Below are 20,483 nucleotides of genomic sequence, written 5' to 3'. Positions count from 1 at the left end.
GTTCGCCCACAACTTAACACATACTGTCTCCTATAGTGGAGATAGAGAATATGGCCATTGCATTAGGGGTGTGCGATGCAAGCTCTGTTGAAAGTCTTTTCTCAGAAGCGGTGGAAATTTAAAGGCTCCCAAAGCCGAAGGGAATCACAGAAGTTTCAGCTCAAGACAAAAACACATTTCCCTGTAATCCAACAATAATAGTAATAAGAGATTACTTGCAACTTAAGTGATCTTAGGGTCACAGCATGAGTCACGGCACTTCAAAGAGGTCTGGAGTTTCGCTTAGCTGCCACAAGGCTTCTTGGAGGTGGCCGATAAAAATGTCTCCCCAAGTTGAACAATTTGGGCAGCAAGTAGAGAAACCACCACACAACTACTCCCAAACGCTTAGCCCAGCCTACCTCAATTACATGAACTGGCTCCTTAAACCTTCACTTTTAAGGTAATTTGCCTGACAAAACACACGAATCCAGGCATCCCAAGCCTTAGACCAGGGATGGGGAACTTGTAAGCATATACTGACCAACTTTTTGTGTTTTCTTGACTGCTAGGGTTATGCAGGGAATTAAGAAAACATCTTTCCATAATCATTACATGGTGCTCTCTGATTTAAAACATTTACATGTTTTTAATTATATATACATATTGTTGGAAACTGCTTTGTTATGAGACAGCAATGAATAAACATTTTTATGAATAAATAGTGATAAATAAATGGTGGCATCTGTTATCTCTTTACCCACAAACCTTTTTACGTGAGAGCAGTGGCTCTGTCAGGGCTGGGCTTCGGGGACCAAGCGCGGGGCCAGAAAGCTTGGGGAGCCAGTGACTACCAGAAAACAGAGTTGGGACAGAGTGGTGGTCTGAAACAAAGATGGCATCAGCCCCTGACACGGGCTGCTATTGGTCTTCAACATGTTCTATTTTTTCTTTTTGCATTTTGTTGGGTGTGTGCACTACACAACATTGTCCTTTCCCCAGAGTACCCCTGGAGTCATTGCTGCATTCTGGGGAAAGGAAGATGGCGGGTGCGACAGCTGTGTAATCCAAGTTCTAAACTGCACAGAGCTTCAAGCCCACGCGTAGAGGAGGCGCCTCTTTTCAGATCTTGGTCCTCCTCAAACTGGAGGGTGAAAGCGCTTAATATGCTCATCCCCTTTCTAACTGCTTGAGTGTTTTACATGCAAACAGAACAACCAACAGGGGGACTGAAGAAGACACATAGGGAACTATCCTGACTTGCCTGGACCTGCCTCCAGAATCACAGATTGATTTATGAAGCTGCAGATGAAGCTGTCTTAAACTGAGTCATCTAGCTCTTGACTGCCTACTCTTGACTGCCAGTTCTCCGAGGTTTCAGGTAGAGGGCCTTTCCCTGCACCTGTCACCTGGAAATGCCAGGTATTGAACCCAGGGATTTCTGCATGCAGATCATGTGTTCTACTACCAAGCAATGCCAAAATATCTTTCTTGTTTAGCTGTACATGGACTTCTGCACTAAAACAGTCTCTTAGAGTGAGCTCACTATGCTATTTAAGAGTACCCTGCCCACTGGAGAATCGTCATGTTCAAGCCTTCAACCTGGATTCTCCATCAGATGGCCAACACCAAATGCCAATTGGTTCCTCCGCTCCCAAAACTGTCTCCTGCAGTTACTGTTTCACATGGGCATCATTTTGCTTCATTTTATAGCAACAGCAATAACACCATCCGAAGAGAGTAGGTACCAGCTTATAATCTTCTTCCCTTCGCCCCTTCTGTGAAGTGTCTAGATGGCTCTAAACCATTATTTTAAATAATCAACCACCTTGAGTGCATTGACAGAACAGCAGTATACAAACGCCATAAATAAACATCAAATAACGGGCATCAAAACACCCAGCTGCAAGGAAAACAAACACATAAAAAACGGCACTGAGAGAAATATGTGTTTTCAGATTCCTACCTGAAGCTGTCAATGAGTCATAGCAGCTCCTGTCCTTCCTGCTTGTTCTGAAGGTCTGAAGGTCCTTCTCCCTGTATGTTTCGAACCCTTCAAAACTCCTCCTTTTGCTCCCATCATTGTCCCGCTTTTCGCTCAAGGAATTCATCTCGCCAAAGACGTCCAGGGACTCGGACCGTGCGCTGCTGTCAGTGTTCCCAGAATACCTCTTCATGCAAGAGTCCATGGGATCATTGCTTGAGTTACTTTTATCCTTGCTCTGCACCCACTGTTGGGTGTCGGAGAGAGACAACGTAGACAAGGTATCCACTTCGAAGTTGCTTTTGGAAACCTTGTGCCCACTGGTTTCACAATGCTGGTGCTTCTGTTTCTCTTTATGCTTGCTCTTCTCCGTCAGCAAGGAGAGCTCTTTGTCCGAGACGTTTAATCTGTCACTGACCGAATGGCTGGTGAAGCCAGTGGACTTGCTTGCGAAGAGACTGCTCAGGTCGTCGTGAGCCCCCAATATCCGCTCGTCCTTGTGTTTGTGCTTATGTTTGTGTTTCCTTTTGTGAAGTCGGCCACTAGGTATGCTTGTCCCTGTGGCCTTTGGAGAGGTCAGTGAAGAATGCACATCCCCAAGGCCAATCCCTACTGGTGTCTGCAGATGGACCCCATGCTTCACTTTATGCTTGCCAGTATTGGGCATCTTCATGTGAGAGCTTGCGTGGAACTGGGGAGGAGGCACGGTGGGCCTCATGAACGGAGAAGCTGCTCCGAGTGTGTGAGACAAGTACAAAGGAGCAGGATACTGACTGTAGTAGCCAAGGTTCATCATAGGCATTGATGTGTAAGGCATTCCATAGGGTGCATAGTAACTCCCACTGGGAATAGGGTAACCAAACCCTTGTAAGAAAGGCACCTTCGTCATGGTGTCATTGGTTTTGGCAGGTCTACCACGCTTCTTCTTAGACTTCATGTCGGACGTCCTGCGAAGATACAGCAAAGGGTCATACTGGATATATGGCATAGGGTAATAGTGATCAAAGTTAATCCTGAAAATGCTGGGATATGGATTCTCGTGGTAAAATGTGTAGCTACGGTGAGAAATCCTGAACACTTGGAACTTGCTGATGAGCTCTTCCAGGTCTGCAAGGAACTGGAGGTCATCTCTGTTCTGCAGGTTCTTCCTCTTCCTCTTGTGCTTTGGCTTCTTCATAGTCTCATGAGCGAGAAAGTTATCAACGATGAGATGCTTCTGCCGGTGACTGTGCCTGTTCTTAGTGCTGGTGTCAGACTGAATGACCTCTGGATTGTCCAGGCTGCAGAAGTCAAATGAGTATCTTCTGCGAGATTCCGAAGTCTTCTCCGCTTGGTCGGACGTACTGTTGTTGTCGGTACCGATCCCACTGTCACTCGGTATGGTTTCCTCGCTGTGGGATTCGCTCACCGGAGACAGCGTGACCTCCTTCAGGGAACCTATATCGCAAAGGTGGGAAGGAGAATTCGCCATGAGCCTGGGTGGGGACAGCTTCCAAGTCCCGCTGTGTATTCCTTTCTGAGTTTTTGTGGGAAGAGCGCTGATGGGCTGTAGATTTGGCATAGTCTTTAACTCTGAAAAATTCATTTCAGTGCTGGCAGGGCTAAGGCTGCCGTTAGAGCCCATTAGCTGCGTCGAGAGCGGATGGACGGCTGCTGGTGATGATGATGCCACAAGTGACTGCAAGGTAGAAGGCACTGCTGGGTTTTCTGGCTGGCTGGATACGGGCCTCAAATGTTTCATGGCTGTCTTCGGGTCTTCCAGTGGGGGCTGCAGCTCGGATCTCGGCTTTCTTCCCCTTTTCTTACCAATGTAGATAGTCCCCTTCTTGCTCACGTTTATTTGCTTCCCTAGTCTCGCATCGATGGTGGGAGCCCCTGTGTTGGCTGGCGGCTGCGTTTTCATCTTCAGAGCCATGCTACTCGAGCAAGACAAGATCTGGCTCAAAAGGTTTTTCCTCTTGAGACTCTTCATTTTGTTAATGGTCTTGATGGTCTTCTTATCGAGAACACCAAGCTTGCCAACTTTCTTGTGAAACTTCAGCTCGCTGATGGTGTTCGTATCTTCCCCAGGAGCCATCTGAGCTAACTTCACCAAGTTCCTCCTCCTCTTCCTCTTCTTCGTGCCAGGAAATTCCCGACTGATGGGGCTGACTGGGCTGGTGGACGTTCCTTCATGGATGGTTTCAACAGTGAGCAAAGGCTGTTTTTTTGGTCGCCCCCTCTTCTTCTTGATGGGAGTAATCACAGTAAGACTGTCTGTATTGGTATACAGAGGACTGGATGGTGTTATGGGATAAGCTGAAGGAGGTTCTACCATCAGTTTCTCAGGGAGGCCTAGAGAAGGTTCCCGGAGCACATTTTTAGGTTTGCTACACGTCCACCTTCGCTTTGCTGCAAACTTCGGGTGCTGAACCTCTGGCTGCTTGCAAGGTGTCGGGGCATCATGTGTAACGGAAGCAGATGTCACGTGTGTAACTGAAGCAGGCGTCACAACTGCGGACTTTCTGAGCCTGGTGGCATTGGTCGCGGGAGATTTGCTGACTATCTCATTGCTTTCCACTGGTACCAACGGAGGCTCGCTTTCCATCGCTTTCCCTTGCTTTGTAACTCGCAGGTCTTTCTTGCACACCTCTGCCTGTGCGTTAGTCATGCTGGCTACATCGCTGCCCACAGGATGCCTGGGAGGAGAGCTTTTCTCTGGGACACTCTTGTCGGCAATGGCTTTTGCAGACTGCCGTTTCTTCCTTTTGTGACCAGGTGTCTCCACTACTGGAGTCTTGATTGGAATAGTAATCCGTACGTGACTCGAATCGTTTTCAGAAGTGTTGGCAGAATGTGGGCTTTGCCTTGGGGGTGATGGCTTAGTTGAGCTGGATTCCTTCTTCCCTTCCATGTTGTCGTGGGTTTTGGCTTCAAATGACTTCTGAGGATTTTTCACCCATTCTATGTCTGCATTTTGGATGGTTTGGTTGATCAAGTCTTTCTTACTGGATTTCTTCTTTGTGCTGCCAGTGGGCTGGTTGAGGGCTTCTACCTGTCCCTCTCCCTCTTGACTCACTAGGGGTGAAAAACCATTGCAATCAGACAGTTTGTTTGGCTGGGAAGTTGCACTGAGACTATTAGACCCTGGGACTGCACTGATTGCTGCAAGGTCTTTATTATTACCGTTTGACAACTGAGCCCAGGTGCTGCTGGCGTTAGATTTCTTCACTTGGGACTTGCTGAAAGATACAGTGGGCTCCGAACCAGGGATCTTGGTGGCTTCTCGGTGTGGCTCTGGGGCAATGAAGCAGGCTTGAGGAGCTGGCCCAGATTCAGAGCTCACCGACCAGTCGAGATGATGCTGGTTGTTGCTTTTTTGCTGGTGCCGCGATTTTAAGGTGTCACTGGTGAAGTCTTGCTGGAGAACGGGATCATAGTGCACAGCAGAATGCTTTGGCAGTCTGTCATAAACCTGGGAATGAGAAAAAGAGAAAAGAAGAGAAAAAAAGTTAGGGCTTCTGATCCCTGAAAATAATTTGCCAGAATGGGTTTTTGTTTTCTTGCAAGATGAAAACAAAGCAAACAAACCCACAATATAATAAATATTCTTATACTAAATATATGTATTTTAGGAAATAAGCAACTTGTGGGTCTTTGGACTGCAATAAATACAGTGGTACTTTGGAAGTCGAACGGAATCTGCTCCAGAAGTCTGTTTGACTTCCAAAACATTTGGGAACCAAGGTGCAGCTTCCGATTGGCTGCAGCAAACTCTTGCAGCCAATCGGAAGCTGTGGAAGTCACGTTGGACGTTCGGGTTCCAAAGAGCGTTCGAAAACCACAACAAATACTTCTGGTTTTCAATCATTTGGGAGCCAAAAGGTTCAACTCCCAAGGTGTTTGAAAACCAAGGTGCAACTGTAATTGTTTGTTCTGTTTGTAAAAAGGGGCTATGTACAGAATAGAACAACCTGGGACCAGTGAACTTAAAACAGCACCCTTCTATTCTTTACGCCCCTGTCTATGCACTGGAAGAACACCTTTCCGTGGTGAGAGATCTATGACTATACTTTCTACGGTGAAAGAAATGGAAGGACCTTTATACTGAGTGTCACAAGAATTCATGCTCCAAATTGGAAAAAAAAGAGTTTGGCATAAATCCAAAGCTTGCTGTCACATTCTCTTGACACAGCAGATCCATTAAAAAACAAAAGTAACATTTTAGAAAAAAGAGATGCTATAGACCAGGAATGGGCAGGAGGTAGACTGGAATCTGGTCTCGGTTGGCAAGGATTTCCGATTCCCAGTTGCTTAACAATAAACACAACAAAATGACCAACCCCAACACCCTGAAATTGTATTCTTGAAATTAAGAAAGCTTTCAGGAAGGACAGCAGGAGTGAAAGGATTGAGTTTAATCCTGGTGCTCAAAAACAAATTTACGGGCTCAGAAATGCTCATGTTAGTCACTTTACACCTGGCACCAACCAGCAGATTTCAGTATTCTAGTAAAAAGGAACAAGCAAAGGTGTATCCTGCAAGCCTGACATGTGTCCACCACCCCAGCTACAAAGAAATAAAATGACAGCAGGGCACAGTGGTTAGAGCAAGCTCTCCCAGTCCATTCAGATGTGTTGGTCTACTGCTCCTGTCAACCAGATTGGAGGTTAGATTTCGAATTACCACCATTCTGGTCAAGTTGCTCTCTTTTGGATTGGACCAAATCTGACCCAATTCACAGCCCTGAATTTCAGGTTCTGCCTACAGAATCCAGGTTCCTGCTTTCTACCCCAATACCGTAAGATTCTCTTAGTTTCCTCCTACTTGTCAAGGCTGATCATTTGGGGGCGAGCGCATGTGCAGGAGGACAGGGATCTTTCCACGTGCTTGACTGCTGCATAGTAACCACAGATCCTGTGGCTCAGAGCAGGTTGAGTTTCATTAGCTGCAACTGATACGTGCAGACTGTTTACTCAGAATAACTGGCACAGCCAGCTGAAATTAATGCACTCAGAGCGCATTTTGCTCCCAGTGTCTCCATCTGGCTCTCCGCCTGATCCTGTTGCTCCTAATGTTTTGGCTTCTCTTTGCCCCGCTGGGTGAACTGCACTGTCAAAAGGCAGGGAGGAGAACAAACACAAAAGCAACAGCCGACATGCCAAAGTAATGAGAGAGAGAGAAAGAGAGAGAGACTTTAAAATAACCACCAGCAGCAGACTGGGTAAGACAGGCTAGATGGCAGTCAGTGGTTTGCAGTATAGCGCCCAGTGGCTAAGAGCCTGAGCTTTGAATCAGGAAGTGTCTGCTGCAAATCTCATATCTATATCTATCATCTATCACCTATCTATCATCTATCTATCTATCTATCTATCTATCATCTATCTATCTATCTATCATCTATCTATCTATCTATCATCTATCTATCTATCATCTATCTATCTATCATCTATCTATCTATCTATCTATCGTCTCTCTCTCTCTCTCTCTGTCTATCTATCTATCATCTATCTATCTATCTATCATCTATCTATCTATCTATCATCTATCTATCTATCTATCATCTATCAATCATCTATCTATCTATCTATCTATCTATCATCTATCATCTATCTATCTATCTATCTGTCTGTCTATCTATCATCTATCTATCTATCTATCTATCATCTATCTATCTATCTATCTGTCATCTATCATCTATATCATCTATCTATCTATCTATTATCTATCTATCATCTATCTATCTATCTATCTATCTATCTATCATCTATCTATCTATCTATCTATCTATCTATCTATCATCTATCAGCTATCTATCTATCTATCTATCTATCTATCTATCTATCTATCTATCATCTATCTATCTATCATCTATCTATCGCTATATATATTCTGAGGCCCTCCTTCATGTGCCTCCTACACGAGAACAGGGCCTTCTCTGCAGTGGCTCCCCCTCTGTGGAATGCTCTCTCCAGGGAAGTTCGCCTGGCACCTTCATTATACACCTTTGGAGGCCAGGCAAAAACGTTCCTTTTTAGCCAGGCCTTTGGTTGATCTGATTTACATCCTATGCCCTTAAATTATTTTTTTTTGGGGGGGGGGGACTATTGGGTTGCTACTGCTGCTGCTGCTGTTGTTGTTATGTATTTTGTGGTTTTGTATCTTGATTTTATTCTGGGAACTGCCCTGAGCCCCCCTGGGTACAGGGCAGTATATAAATTTAATCAATCAATCAATCTCACATTTTTCTTCGTCTTCCCCTTTTCACTTTATTTTGAAAAAAACACTTTTAAATACTACTACTACTAATAATAATACTAATAATAGCGGCAAGAAGCTTGTCCTGACTAAGGTGCAGTAAATCACTTGTGAGGTGAATGGATCAGCAATAAGGTATTCCTGTTAAAACAACTGCCACGACCGCTGCATATTGGTCCAACATGTTGACCTGAATTTTACACTGAGGGCAGTGTTTAAGTGACTGGATCAATGGCTGCTGTTATAATTCTGTCACTTGTAGCAAAAGGATCAGTTTTTGGGTGTCCCAGTATGTATTGGAGTGGGGGGTGGGAATCTGCCCAAACTAGATCTGCTGATAGTTTGGAGGCCTGGCATGGAGGGCTTGCTCAATCCACAGTTTCCCACTCCAAACGTAATAGCAAACAATGGTTTGATGAAACCAGGAAGTAACCTATTAATTGCTGTGCACGAAAGAAAAGGAAGACATGTTGTGCCCACGGGCTCATTCCCCAGTCCATGAGTTGGAGAGTCATCTGAATTCAGGTATTATCAACTAGTGCTTTCCTCAGAGTTTCTTGTATGTATTGGCTACACCAAATCCTTCAAATTGTCTCAAAATTTCACTTTAGAGGACAGCTCTAGTAATATCAAGAAACAACCTACCGTGACAAATGCTCTCACTCTTAACATTCTAAAATCCTCAATGTCCTTTCCAAGCAGAATCTCCAAAAGCGACTCTTTAGGCAAAACCCAACATTGCCACCAATGGCAGGGCAAGATGGACTATACTATCAACATATCACTTATATTCAAGGATGAATGAGATAAATTGAGTGAGATACGCATTTGGTCACCATTTTTGTGGGCCAAGGGTCTGAGAAAATGCAGCTTCTAGAATGTTTGATTGGGATGAATGAATGAATAAGTTCTTAGCCTTGGCTGACGCCTCCCTGCCTAAGAAATTATCTTCTCTATTTATCGGCGACACGCCTCAAACTTTATGCAGACAGTCTAATCACCCTCTATTCAAACCCTTCTCTAATATTCAAGTACACCGACAGCTGTGACACGGAGGTGGTATAACAGCCAAAGCGAGGTTACTCTGTAATCTAGAGATCAAGCACGCAGGGAAGAGATCATAAAACAAGTTCTTCATGTTGTTTTTCGAGGGAGAAGGAAGATCAGCTCCTAACCTGCACGTAACCCCTCTCCCTAATGCCTAAGATCCACCTTCTCAGAGAGGCATCAGTTAGATTGTTTGACAGGAAGCTGGCTCACAAATCAAAGTTAATACAGTGCAGGAGGGACACGGGTGGCGCTGTGAGTTAAACCACAGAGCCTAGGACTTGCGAATCAGAAGGTCGGCAGTTCGAATCCCCACAACGGGGTGAGCTCCCGTTGCTCGGTCCCTGCTCCTGCCAACCTAGCAGTTCGAAAGCACATCAAAGTGCAAGTAGATAAATAGGTACCGGTTCAGCGGGAAGGTAAACGGCGTTTTCGTGAGCTGCTCTGGTTCGCCAGAAGTGGCTTGGTCATGCTGGCCACATGACCCAGAAGCTGTACGCCGGCTCCCTCGGCCAATAAAGCAAGATGAGCGCCGCAACCCCAGAGTCAGTCATGACTGCACCTAATGGTCAGGGGTCCCTTTACCTTTACCTTTACCTCAGGTTAAGAACTTAATTCGTTCTGGAGGTCTGTTCTTAACCTGAAGTGTCTGTAACCCGAGGTACCACTGTACCTTGATGCCCTCTCATTTAAAGCATTGGGAGATCCATCTGCAAAAAACACACACACACACACACCACAGTACCTCAAATGTAATTCTCTATTAAGAAGCTTTATCTGGATAGATAAGCAGCTGGTTCCCATGTCACTAATTGCTGTCTGCTGTGATTTTAAAACATCTGCACCATTGTGCTCATCATTTTCATATTCTAATCACTCTGAATCTTGTGAGGAGCGGGGAAAATAAAATAAAATAAAAAGACATATCACTGATTGTTTCCCTGGGTTCATTAGTACACAGCCTCCTCGCAGAAAGCATTAAAGGGCAAACCGAGCGTTGATTGGCTGCCAGTTCATTTCTGGGCCAAATTCAAGGTGTTAACGTTAGTATTTAAAGCCCTAAATATTTGAGAGACAACCTCTTTTGGAAAATGCCAGTACCCAAGACTGTTTAAGAAGTGTTGGCAAATGGAGTTGGCACCAAATTTCTACCTAGAATGAAAACTGAAGTGGATATGGGATGGTGATTAGGGAAAATATCTGTTTTTTTAAAAAAAGGGAATTTCAGTAAGATTACACAAATGCCTCGTGTGAAGCTGAAGTATACCTCTTAGACCATCTCTAACTCTACAAGATGGTTTCTTGGCTCCAAAACCTCAGACCCTTTTACTGGAGAAGTTGGGGAATTACACTGGTCCTGAAAGACCTACATTGGTTCCCAGTACGTTTCCGAGCACAATTCAAAGTGTTGGTCCTGACCTTTAAAGCCCTAAACAGACTCGACCTTTAGACCTGAAGGAATCTCTCCACCTCCATTGTTCAGCTCAGACACTGAAGTCCAGCACTGAGGGCTTTCTGGCAATTCCCTCACTGCAAGAAATGAAGCTACAGGGAACCAGGCAGAGGTCCCTCTCGGTAGTGGCACCTGCCCTGTGGAACGCCCTCCCATCAGATGTCAAGGAGATGAGTAACTATGTAACCTTTAGAAGACCTCTGAAGGCAACCCTGTATAGAGAAGCCTTTTAATGTATAATGTTTCATTATGCTTTTATCTATGTTGGGGAAACCCAATCAGATGGGTGGGATACAAATCATAAAATTGTTGTAATTGTTGTTGTTGTTAATTCTGGGTCCCTACATGTAGACTATGAGCTTTAAATAAGCTACACGTCCTTAGGGCAAGTTGCACACACATCTTTAGTTAAAAGAACTTCCTATTTGTGTTGATTTTGGGGAGCTGGGAAGAGCTATAGCTTCAAGTTTCGTTCTATATTTAGTCCTGAACTGCTTGGTTCGCTTTTTAGCCAAATACTAATGAAATATTGCTGTAAAGTTGGTGGGTCCTCCCTCCCTCCACCCCCAACTTTGTCCATCTCTAGGGATGTTTTTTTCAACAACAGCCTAGCTATCTTCAGAGGGCAGTATTAGGAGGAACAGACTCTGGGAAAATCCGGAACAATAGAATTCTTCTGTCAACTTGAACAAAGGGGCCGTCACTGCTGACATAACAAATCCATTTAAATATTGTGCCTGAGCGCAACACAGTTTGGCGGTTCGGTTTTTAGGCAGCTGTGTGAGAACAATCAGACCTTAAGTACAGTACAACAGCCCTACTTACAAAAACTTGACCCCTCCCACACCAAGCGGATAACCCTTCTTTGAACAATGCGGCAGTGTCAAGCCGCTTTAAATGGGCTTCAAGTACTGCTTAGAAATGCCAAGGTTTTGCCACTGTAGGCAAAGAGGTTGCGACGACTTTCAGAGGGATTGCTTCTGTGCATCTACTATTTCATGCAAAGCAACTCCACCTTTGAAAACGTCCCCATTCCCTGACAAAGAACGGGTATTATTAACACAGTGTGGCTGGGAAGGCTGCCCTTTCCAGAAAGGGGATGCCATCTAACTTTCAAGGGCTTTAAGCATCAACACATCCCAGGATGCAGGAACACTAGAGGAATCCCATGAGATCTGCCTCTACTGATCAAGTGACCTTTGCAGATGTCCAAACCAGTGTTAGAAACTCAGACATACAAGCTAGGCACCAAATGGCCCCTTAAACCAGGGTTATCGTCGCCAAAATGGAATATGTAGTCAGTGGCATAGCAAGGCCAGGTGGTACCCGGAAAATTTCTTGTCTCCCCCTCCCATTGAATTTTTGTTTTGTTTTTGCCTGCAAAAATGGTTTGACTTTATTTCATATTTTCTTACAAAGGAATGTGGATTCTGGGCCTCTGATAACAAGCAGGTGACTGTGGACTTAAATCTACAGGATGGATTGTGTTATGGCTTGTGTTATTTTATTTATAACAGGCATGTCCCAAGAGACTGCGATCTACTCCCACCATTAATTGACCAATGTTGTTGAGATTTTTTTGCTGAGATCGCCGCAGAGTCTATTTTGTTACCCCCCTCAGAGGTAACACCCGGGGCGAACCGTCCCCACCTTGTAGTTGCCATTTGGGGGAGCAGATGGTTCGAAAGTCATATTATTCTTTTTTTGTACCTGCTATTCATTCTGATTGTGCAGACAAAATATCACAGACAGAATTCTATAAGGTGTGTTGTTAGTATGTAAAAGCAGGCAAAATCCAAGGAATCCCAGGCATGAACCGCACAATTTCTGTTCTCATGCTGAAGCAAAGTTCTTAACCCGAGGTACTATTTCTGGGTTATTGGAGTCTGTAACCTGAAGCGTATATAACCTGAAGCATCTGTAACCCAAGGCACCACTGTAATAATAAATTATTATTATTATTATTATTATTATTATTATTATTATTATTATTATTGGCTCAGGAGCAGACCAGACTAGCTTTATATATATATTTTTCCTGGCCAGGGTGGCAAGTCTAATTATACTGGGTAAAATTAAATCTGTAGCCAAATCCTCGCTGTAAAGGAAAACATCTCTATTTATTCTACTACCTTGCGTTGATTTTGTTTTACCTTCTGAAGGGAGGGAGCACAGATTTGGATCTGAAAAAGCCAATGTAAATATGAAGGCAAACAAATCTACCCTTGAAAAGTTCAGAAGACACATTTTGGAGGTTCATTAATATTAACAAGTTTTGAACTGCGCATTTGTACCCTTCCAAGAAGCACAGCAATGTTTGTTTGCGTTTGAAGAAGTGCGCGGGAGCCTTTGATCACTCGCGGTACTCCGTGGCGTTCACCTACATTCAAGTCGTTTGTTTGCATTTGTTGATTTGCATTTTGTTCGGCTCTGGAATTTAGGAGGACAGATTTACAGGATGTTGAAGGCAGCAGCTTACTTGTCAAAGGCACCCAACAGGTTGCCGCAACAAGCAGCCGGCTTTCGTGGTGCTGGGTGGCAGGAGAGGGATGTAGGAGCAGCCCATCTTCAGGACCAAGGCCTAAGCAGAATCCTGGAGGCTGGAGAATCCAGAGTCAGGAAAGCAGGCATAGAAGGCTATGCTGAATGTTGCCCAAGGAAAACCCAAGTCTGTTTCCCCAACTTGGGTTCCCGGCTGTTTTTGTACTACAACTCCCATCATCCCTAGCTAGCAGGACCAGTGGTCAGGGGTGATGGGAATTGTAGTTCAAAAACAGCTGGAGACCCAAGTTGGGGAAACACTGCTTTAGATAGTGCTATCAAGTCATGGGGGACCGATAGGTTTTCTGTGATGGTTGAGTCAACCAGGAACAACCCTATGGACCTCTGGTTCTTTGATCGGTAAACCTTGAATTGCTTACCACAAAAGGCAGCAGGTCACAGATCTCCAAAGTTCCACATTTTAGACCTGGTGGCTCCCAGCAACATTGCCCAGATTTGACAAATGAATGACAATCAGGCAATTGAGCCATAAATTCATCTGATGAATTTATATGCCATCTTTCAATATGAAATAGGGAAGTACTGAAAATCTTTCAGAAGCTAAAAACTGAAGGCAACAAGGTGGACTTTTTGGGGAAAGGATTCCATAACCAAAAAGGCCCTCTCTCTGGTTGTTAGCTACCTTAGCTTTGAAGGCAGGAAACACCTGGAGCAAGGCCTGTAATGGACAGGCAGGTAGATGCAGAGGCAGATATTCTATTGGGTATCCCAGCCCCATGTCTGGGAGGGATGGGGAACTCGCGGCATCAGATATTACTGGATGCCCAGTTCCCATCAGTTGCAACCTGCATTGCCAATGGTCAGGCATGATGGGAGTTTAAGTTCAACAGTCACTAGAGGGCCACATCCAAGAGGGAGCAATTTGAATTGTGCTCTGATGCAAGGCAGCAACCAGTGTCACTTCGTAAGTACTGGTGAGATATGTCTCCAACAACAGATCCCTGCCAAAAGTCTAGCAAGTCCGTGTTTTGGATTTGCTGTAGTTTCCAAACAGCCCTCAACGGCGATCCCAGGTACAAAGCAAACCAACTAAGGGAGCTAAAGTTGATTCGTAGGTAACAGCAAAATTCTAATTGATGATAGAACAATGTCAGGGCCACTGCTCATTTCTCTGCTGCTACCACCTGGGCAACAACACCTGTCTGCTGTCCTGCAACACTGCAATATGAACTGCTGCAAGAACTTCTGCTGAGGCTCCTTTGTGTGGAAGACCAGACGTTTGGGTCATGCAATCATGGCTATGCTCATTTCAAATAAAAATCTTACGTTAAGCTGTAAGGAGGACCATATTAGACCTTTGCTGTAGCTAAGCCTTGGACTCCTCCCATATCTCTTGTGCACCTCTCTGAACAACAACCACAACAAAAGTGAGCTAGGACCAGTCATCAGCTCTCAGCCTAACCTACATCACAGCGTTGTTATGAGATTAAAGTAGAGAGCAAAGGGAACCATGTATGCCATCTAAATGGCCTCAGCCCAGTATACCTAAAGGAGCGTCTCCACCCCCATCGTTCTGCCCAGATGCTGAGGTCCAGTGCTGAGGGCCTTCTGGTGGTTCCCTCATTGAGAGAAGCAAAGCTACAGGGAACCAGGCAGAGGGCCTTCTCGGTAGTGGCCCCCGCCCTGTGGAACGCCCTCCCATCAGATGTCAAAGAGATAAACAACTACCTGACATTTAGAAGACATCTGAAGGCAGCCCTGTTTAGGGGAGATTTTAATGTGTGACATTTTAATGTATTTTTAATCTTTGTTGGAAGCCACCCAGAGTGGCTGGGGAAACCCAGCCAGATGGGCGGGGTACAAATAATAAATTATTATTATTATTATTATTATTATTATTATTATTATTATTATTATTATCATTATTATTATTATCATTATTATTGTCTTGAGCTCCTTGGAAGAAGGTCAGAAAGAAATATAACAGCAGCAGCAGCAGCAGTAATAGATTATCGATCTAGAGTTTTACTCACTAGGCCACAGTACCTCCTGTATCTTCCACCTCTTTCTGCTCTGCAACTTCCTTGCTAAAACAAACAGAAGAAACTCGCATGTATCATAAACCTGCTGTGCTCAGTGAAATAAAGTTCTCGGGGGGGGGATCTTTCCAGGTACTTCTGTGCACAGCAAAACCTGATTTTGCTGGTGTGAAAGGTAAGGGGAGAGCTGCAGCAAATGTTGCAAACACAGAGAACATGTCTCAGCCCGAGTAAATATTTAAACAACAGGCGTATAAAACAGAAGCTCTGGAAAGGAACCTTGTGCAAAAGCAAGAGTGGGAGGATCTGCGTTAATCTTTCATAAACCAAACCTTGAGTTGCTTCTTCACCAAGCATCTATTTCTCAGCCAAGAGTTCTGATTAAGGGAAAGCAGACTGACAACTGTGCTAAAGTGCGGCTTTAGATCGCCAGTATTTCCTGGTGCTTGATGAACAGAGGAGCCTGCCTTTGACTAAGGCAATGCCAAAGGCTCAGGCTTCGGCGGTTCTGCTAGCCTTAGCAAACGAGGGGATGCCCTCTGGTTGGCATGGCGAGCAGCCAGCCTTACTGCCAGCTCTGAAGCTACAGGTAGGCAGAGATAATCCGGGCAGTTGCATGGCCATTCCTGAGACATTCCCAGTGCCAAAGGTGGGAGTAAGTTTTGGGTTGTTGGGCCCAGAGAACCTTGGCTTGGATTTCCACATTCAGTTCAGACCAGGCCAACAATGCCCGAAGAAAGGAAGAACAAAGCTGTTGTGATGCTTTGGTCTGCTAGTAAAACAAGACTTTACAGATAATGGGGAAACTCTTATCAAAATGTAAGCCAAAACTAATGTGGTACCAGTCTAAATGGCTCTGATGGCTGTTGAAGCAGATATCCTCTTGGAAGCTATTCAGCGTTTTGGGGGCTGGAATCTACTTTAGCTTACCAAACACTGCCAAAGGTTCATCTTTGTTCCATGGACTTGAAGCATGCAAAGTCTCAAGATGGAGAAGAAGAAGAAGAAGAGAAGAGTTTGGATTTGATATCCCACTTTATCACTACCCTAAGGAGTCTCAAAGTGGCTAACAATCTCCTTTCCCTTCCTCCCCCACAACAAACACTCTGTGAGGTGAGTGGGGCTGAGAGACTTCAAAGAAGTGTGACTGGCCCAAGGTCACCCAGCAGTTGCATGTGGAGGAGCGGGGAATCGAACCCAGTTCACCAGATTACGAGTCCACTGCTCCTAACCACTACACCACACTGGTTGAGAGATGCACCACTTCTACATGGGAAAGTAAGAGTGGTTAAGAATAAAAATGGTATCCCATGTGAAGTGACTTGGGAGCCTTTGACAGATAAACATGACACCTGCGAGGAATGGATTTGGGAGGCCTTGATTGTGATAGAGAAGAAACAGGAAGAGAGGGCCATAAAAGGTTATTGTATGTGGTGGCAATGTAAAATCATTAAAAAGGCCTGGGAGAAGACATACAAAGACTGGAAAGGGTTTGGGAAAATGACTGTTGTTAAAAAATATTGAAGTCATGATATTGAGATATTCAGGTTTTGTTCGACTTACTGAACAAAAGACTTTGTTCCTGTACTCAAGTGTGGACGCCAGGCCAAGACCAGCCAGCCCAGAAGGAAGACGCCACTGCCAAAGAAGATAAAGAAGATTGGCAAAATAAACTATTGAATTATGCAGGACAAATTAGTTAACTTGAAACCCAGAAAGAAAGAGGACTTCGAAATTTAAAAAGGGATAAATGTTCAATGCATAGCTTTAAAGCTTTTGCATATAGATTTTTACATTAGTATAACTTTCAAAACTCACTTGCAATAAGATGAGGTAGATTTAAACTTGAAATATTAAGTGTGTGAGGTTTTAAGGATGTGTGCGAACGAATATCAAGCCATGAAACCAAGAAGGGGGGAAGGGGAGGGAAGTCAACCAAAATTATGGTTTAAAAATCTGTTGAAGTTGTTTTGGAAAATGTAATAAATTGTTAAGGGGGGGGGGAGAGATGCACCACTCCTACCGTCCTAGGATTCACTTGTCGTTTATGGTGACCTAATACCTGCGATACCTGTTTTTTCTCCCTCCCTCGGTGCTCTGGGTCAACTTGCAAGCCATCTAGCTTAATCTGACCAAACTGGGACATTGATTAATCCATGCTGTCAAAGACTCATTCTCACAATTTAAGGAGGATGTTGAGAAACTGGGGCGTGTGCAGAGGAGGACAACCAAGATGATCAAAGGTCTGGAAACCAAGCTGTATGATGAACGTTTGAAGGAGCTGGGTAGGTTTAGCCAGGAAAGGAGGAGATTGAGAGGAGACATGATAGCCATCTTCAAATATCTCAAGGGTTGGCCCATGGAAGAGGGAATAAGCTTGTTTCCCCCTCTGCTCTGGAAGGTAGGACTCAAACTAATGACTTCAAGTTACAAGAAAGGAGATTCCGACAAAAAACCAGGAAGAACTTTCTGACAGTAAGAGCTGTTCAACAGTGGAACAGTCTCTCTTGGGAAGTTGTGGACTCTCCTTCCTTGGAGGTCCTTAAGCAGAGGTTGGGTGGCCATCTGTCATGGATGCTTGAGCTGAGATTTCTGCATTGCAGGGGGTTGGATTGGATGACCCTGGGGTCCCTTCCAACTCTACAATTCTACGATTCTATTATTCATCTCAGGAATTTCAATCTGCAGGTGTCTATTATGTCTCACCATTTCCTCTCCCGTTTCCCCCGTCCAGTGTGAATTTACACCTAATAAAACTTGCAAAATTGCATGTTACTTTTGGCACATAAATACACAGAACTAGGTTGCGTCGTGGGGCATGAAAGCCAGCGATACAGCCACTCCGCCGGAAAGCTTGCTGCAGAGAAAATGACGTGGAGGCCCTTTTATGATCTGAGAAATGACTGTTTTTACAGCGCACTAAATAAAGCCTGCTATTGGAGCTGGAGCTTTGTAATTGAAGAAGCTTCTGCTCTTGCTGGGAGGCACTCAGACACAGAGCATGCAGAAATGGGTGTGCGGATCTGAGTACTTTCCTACATTACAGAGAGCCTTCAGTGTGAAACTGCTCCCTGCCTTCCTGCAAGTGACACGGGCCCTTGTTTAAAGCAGCTAGAGCAGCGGTTCTCAACCTGTGGGTCCCCAGATGTTGTTGGACTACAACTCCCATCATCCCTGAGCTCTGGCTTTCCTAGCTAGGGATGATGGGAGTTGTAGTCCAACAACATCTGGGGACCCACAGGTTGAGAACCGCTGAGCTAGAGAAAGCCAAGGTGAAGGTTTACTGTTGTCTGCAACCAGATCTGTACAGCCCATGGGTAGGCAAACTAAAGCCTGGAGGCTGGATCTAGCCCAATCGCCTTCTAAATCTGGCCCATGGATGGTCTGGGTATCAGTGTGTTTTACCATGAGCAGAATGTGTCCTTTTATTTAAAATGCACCTCTGGGTTATTTGTGGGGCCTGCCTGGTGTTTTGACATGAGTAGAATGTGTGCTTTTATTTAAAACGTATCTCTGGGTTATTTGTGGGGCATAGGAATTCGTTCCATTTTTCTCTCCAAAATATAGTCCGCCCCCCCCCCCACAAGGCCTGAGGGACAGTGGACTGGCCCCCTGCTGAAAAAGTTTGCTGACCCCTGGTACAGCCATTCCATGTATGCTTTTATTTAAAATGCATCTCTGGGTTATTTGTGGGGTACAGGAATTCGTTCCATTTTTTTCTTCAAAATATAGTCCAGCCCCCCACAAGGTCTGAGGGACAGTGGACCGGCCCCCTGCTGAAAAAGTTTACTGACCCCCAAATCTGAGAACCTTTATACCAACTTCCCCCACCCCAAACATTTTCAAGGCAAAAAGGCTTCTTATTCGATGCAAACCATCCTAAATAAAACGAACACAATCCCTGCCTTACACCTTGTTTATACCTATTCACAGCCATTGCTACTGTGTTTCATAGAATCATAAAACTGTAGAGCTGGAGGAAAATCTAGTCGAACCCTCTGCAACGCAGGAACCTCGACACGTGGTGCCCCATCCAATTTGAAACCACCCCTGACCCTGCTTAGCTTTGCAAATGTGCTAGCAGTTTTATTTTTTGCATCCCCATCCCACCTTTTAAAAATAAAAATGTAAAAATGTTCTGGAGTGTAGGACCCAAGCCAGTGGATATAAGTTACAAGAAAGGAGATTGCAAGTACAGTGGTACCTCGGGTTAAGAACTTAATTCGTTCTGGAGGTCTGTTCTTAACCTGAAACTGTTCTTAACCTGGGGTACCACTTTAATAATTTTAATAATAATTTATTATTTGTACCCCCCCCCCAAATCTGGCTGGGTTTCCCCAGCCACTCTGGGCAGCTTCCAACAAAACACTAAAATACAATAACTTATTAAACATTAAAAGCTTCCCTAAACAGGGCTGCCTTCAGATGTCTTCTAAAAGTTTGGTAGTTATTTTTCTCTTTGACATCTGGTGGGAGGGCGTTCCACAGGGCGGGTGCCACTACCGAGAAGGCCCTCTGCCTGGTTCCCTGTAACTTGGTTTCTCTCAGTGAGGGAACCGCCAGAAGGCCCTCGGCGCTGGACCTCGGTGTCCGGGCAGAACGATGGAGGTGGAGACGCTCCTTCAGGTAACTTTAGCTAATGGGGCCTCCTGCTGCCGCTGCACCACTGCTGTGCGATTTCTGTTCTCATCCTGAAGCAAAGTTCTTAACCCGAGGTACTATTTCTGGGTTAGGAGAGTCTGTAACCTGAAGCGTTTGTAACCTGAAGCGTCTGTAACTCGAGGTACCACTGTAAACATCGGGAAAAGCTTTTGGACAGTAAGAGCTGTTCAACAGTGGAATGGATTCCCTTGGGAGGTGTTGGACGCTCTTTCCTTATAGGTTTTTAAGCAGAGGTTGGACGGCCATCTGTCATGGATACTTTAGTTGAGATTCCCAAATTGCAGTGGGTTGTACTAGATGATCATTGGTATCCCTTCCAACTCTACAATTATTTGGTTCTAAGATCTCTTTTCAAATGGTTTAGTACTTCTTTGCAAAAGGTGAAAACTTCACTGAGGGCAAACATTTCATTAATTCCACCCCTACCCCTTTTTCTCATTTTGGCTCGGCACCTGATGAAATCTTCTCACTTCTAAGTAAAAAGCTTCTGGGAAATGATATATAATGAGATAAAAAAAATGTTGAAATATACTTTTTTAAAAAAACAACAACCCAGAAGCATTTTTACTTGGTATTGTAA

General features: G+C 44.7%; 1 protein-coding gene across 2 annotated transcripts in view; it reads right to left on the bottom strand.

Annotated features, from left to right (window-relative positions):
• Positions 1-20,483, bottom strand: part of SETBP1 (SET binding protein 1) — a 268,685-nt gene that overhangs the window by 76,535 nt on the left and 171,667 nt on the right. For both annotated transcript variants that reach the window (XM_082241758.1, XM_082241759.1), the window contains one exon: positions 1,946-5,417. In XM_082241758.1, the coding sequence (XP_082097884.1) occupies positions 1,946-5,417 (3,472 nt within the window). The remainder of the gene's footprint in view (positions 1-1,945; positions 5,418-20,483) is intronic.

Source organism: Podarcis vaucheri (genome assembly GCF_965113315.1).
Source record: "Podarcis vaucheri genome assembly, chromosome: 11".
Taxonomy (NCBI): Eukaryota; Metazoa; Chordata; class Lepidosauria; order Squamata; family Lacertidae; genus Podarcis; species Podarcis vaucheri.
Note: the sequence above shows the minus strand (reverse complement) of the source record. Positions and strands in the feature narration are given on the sequence as shown.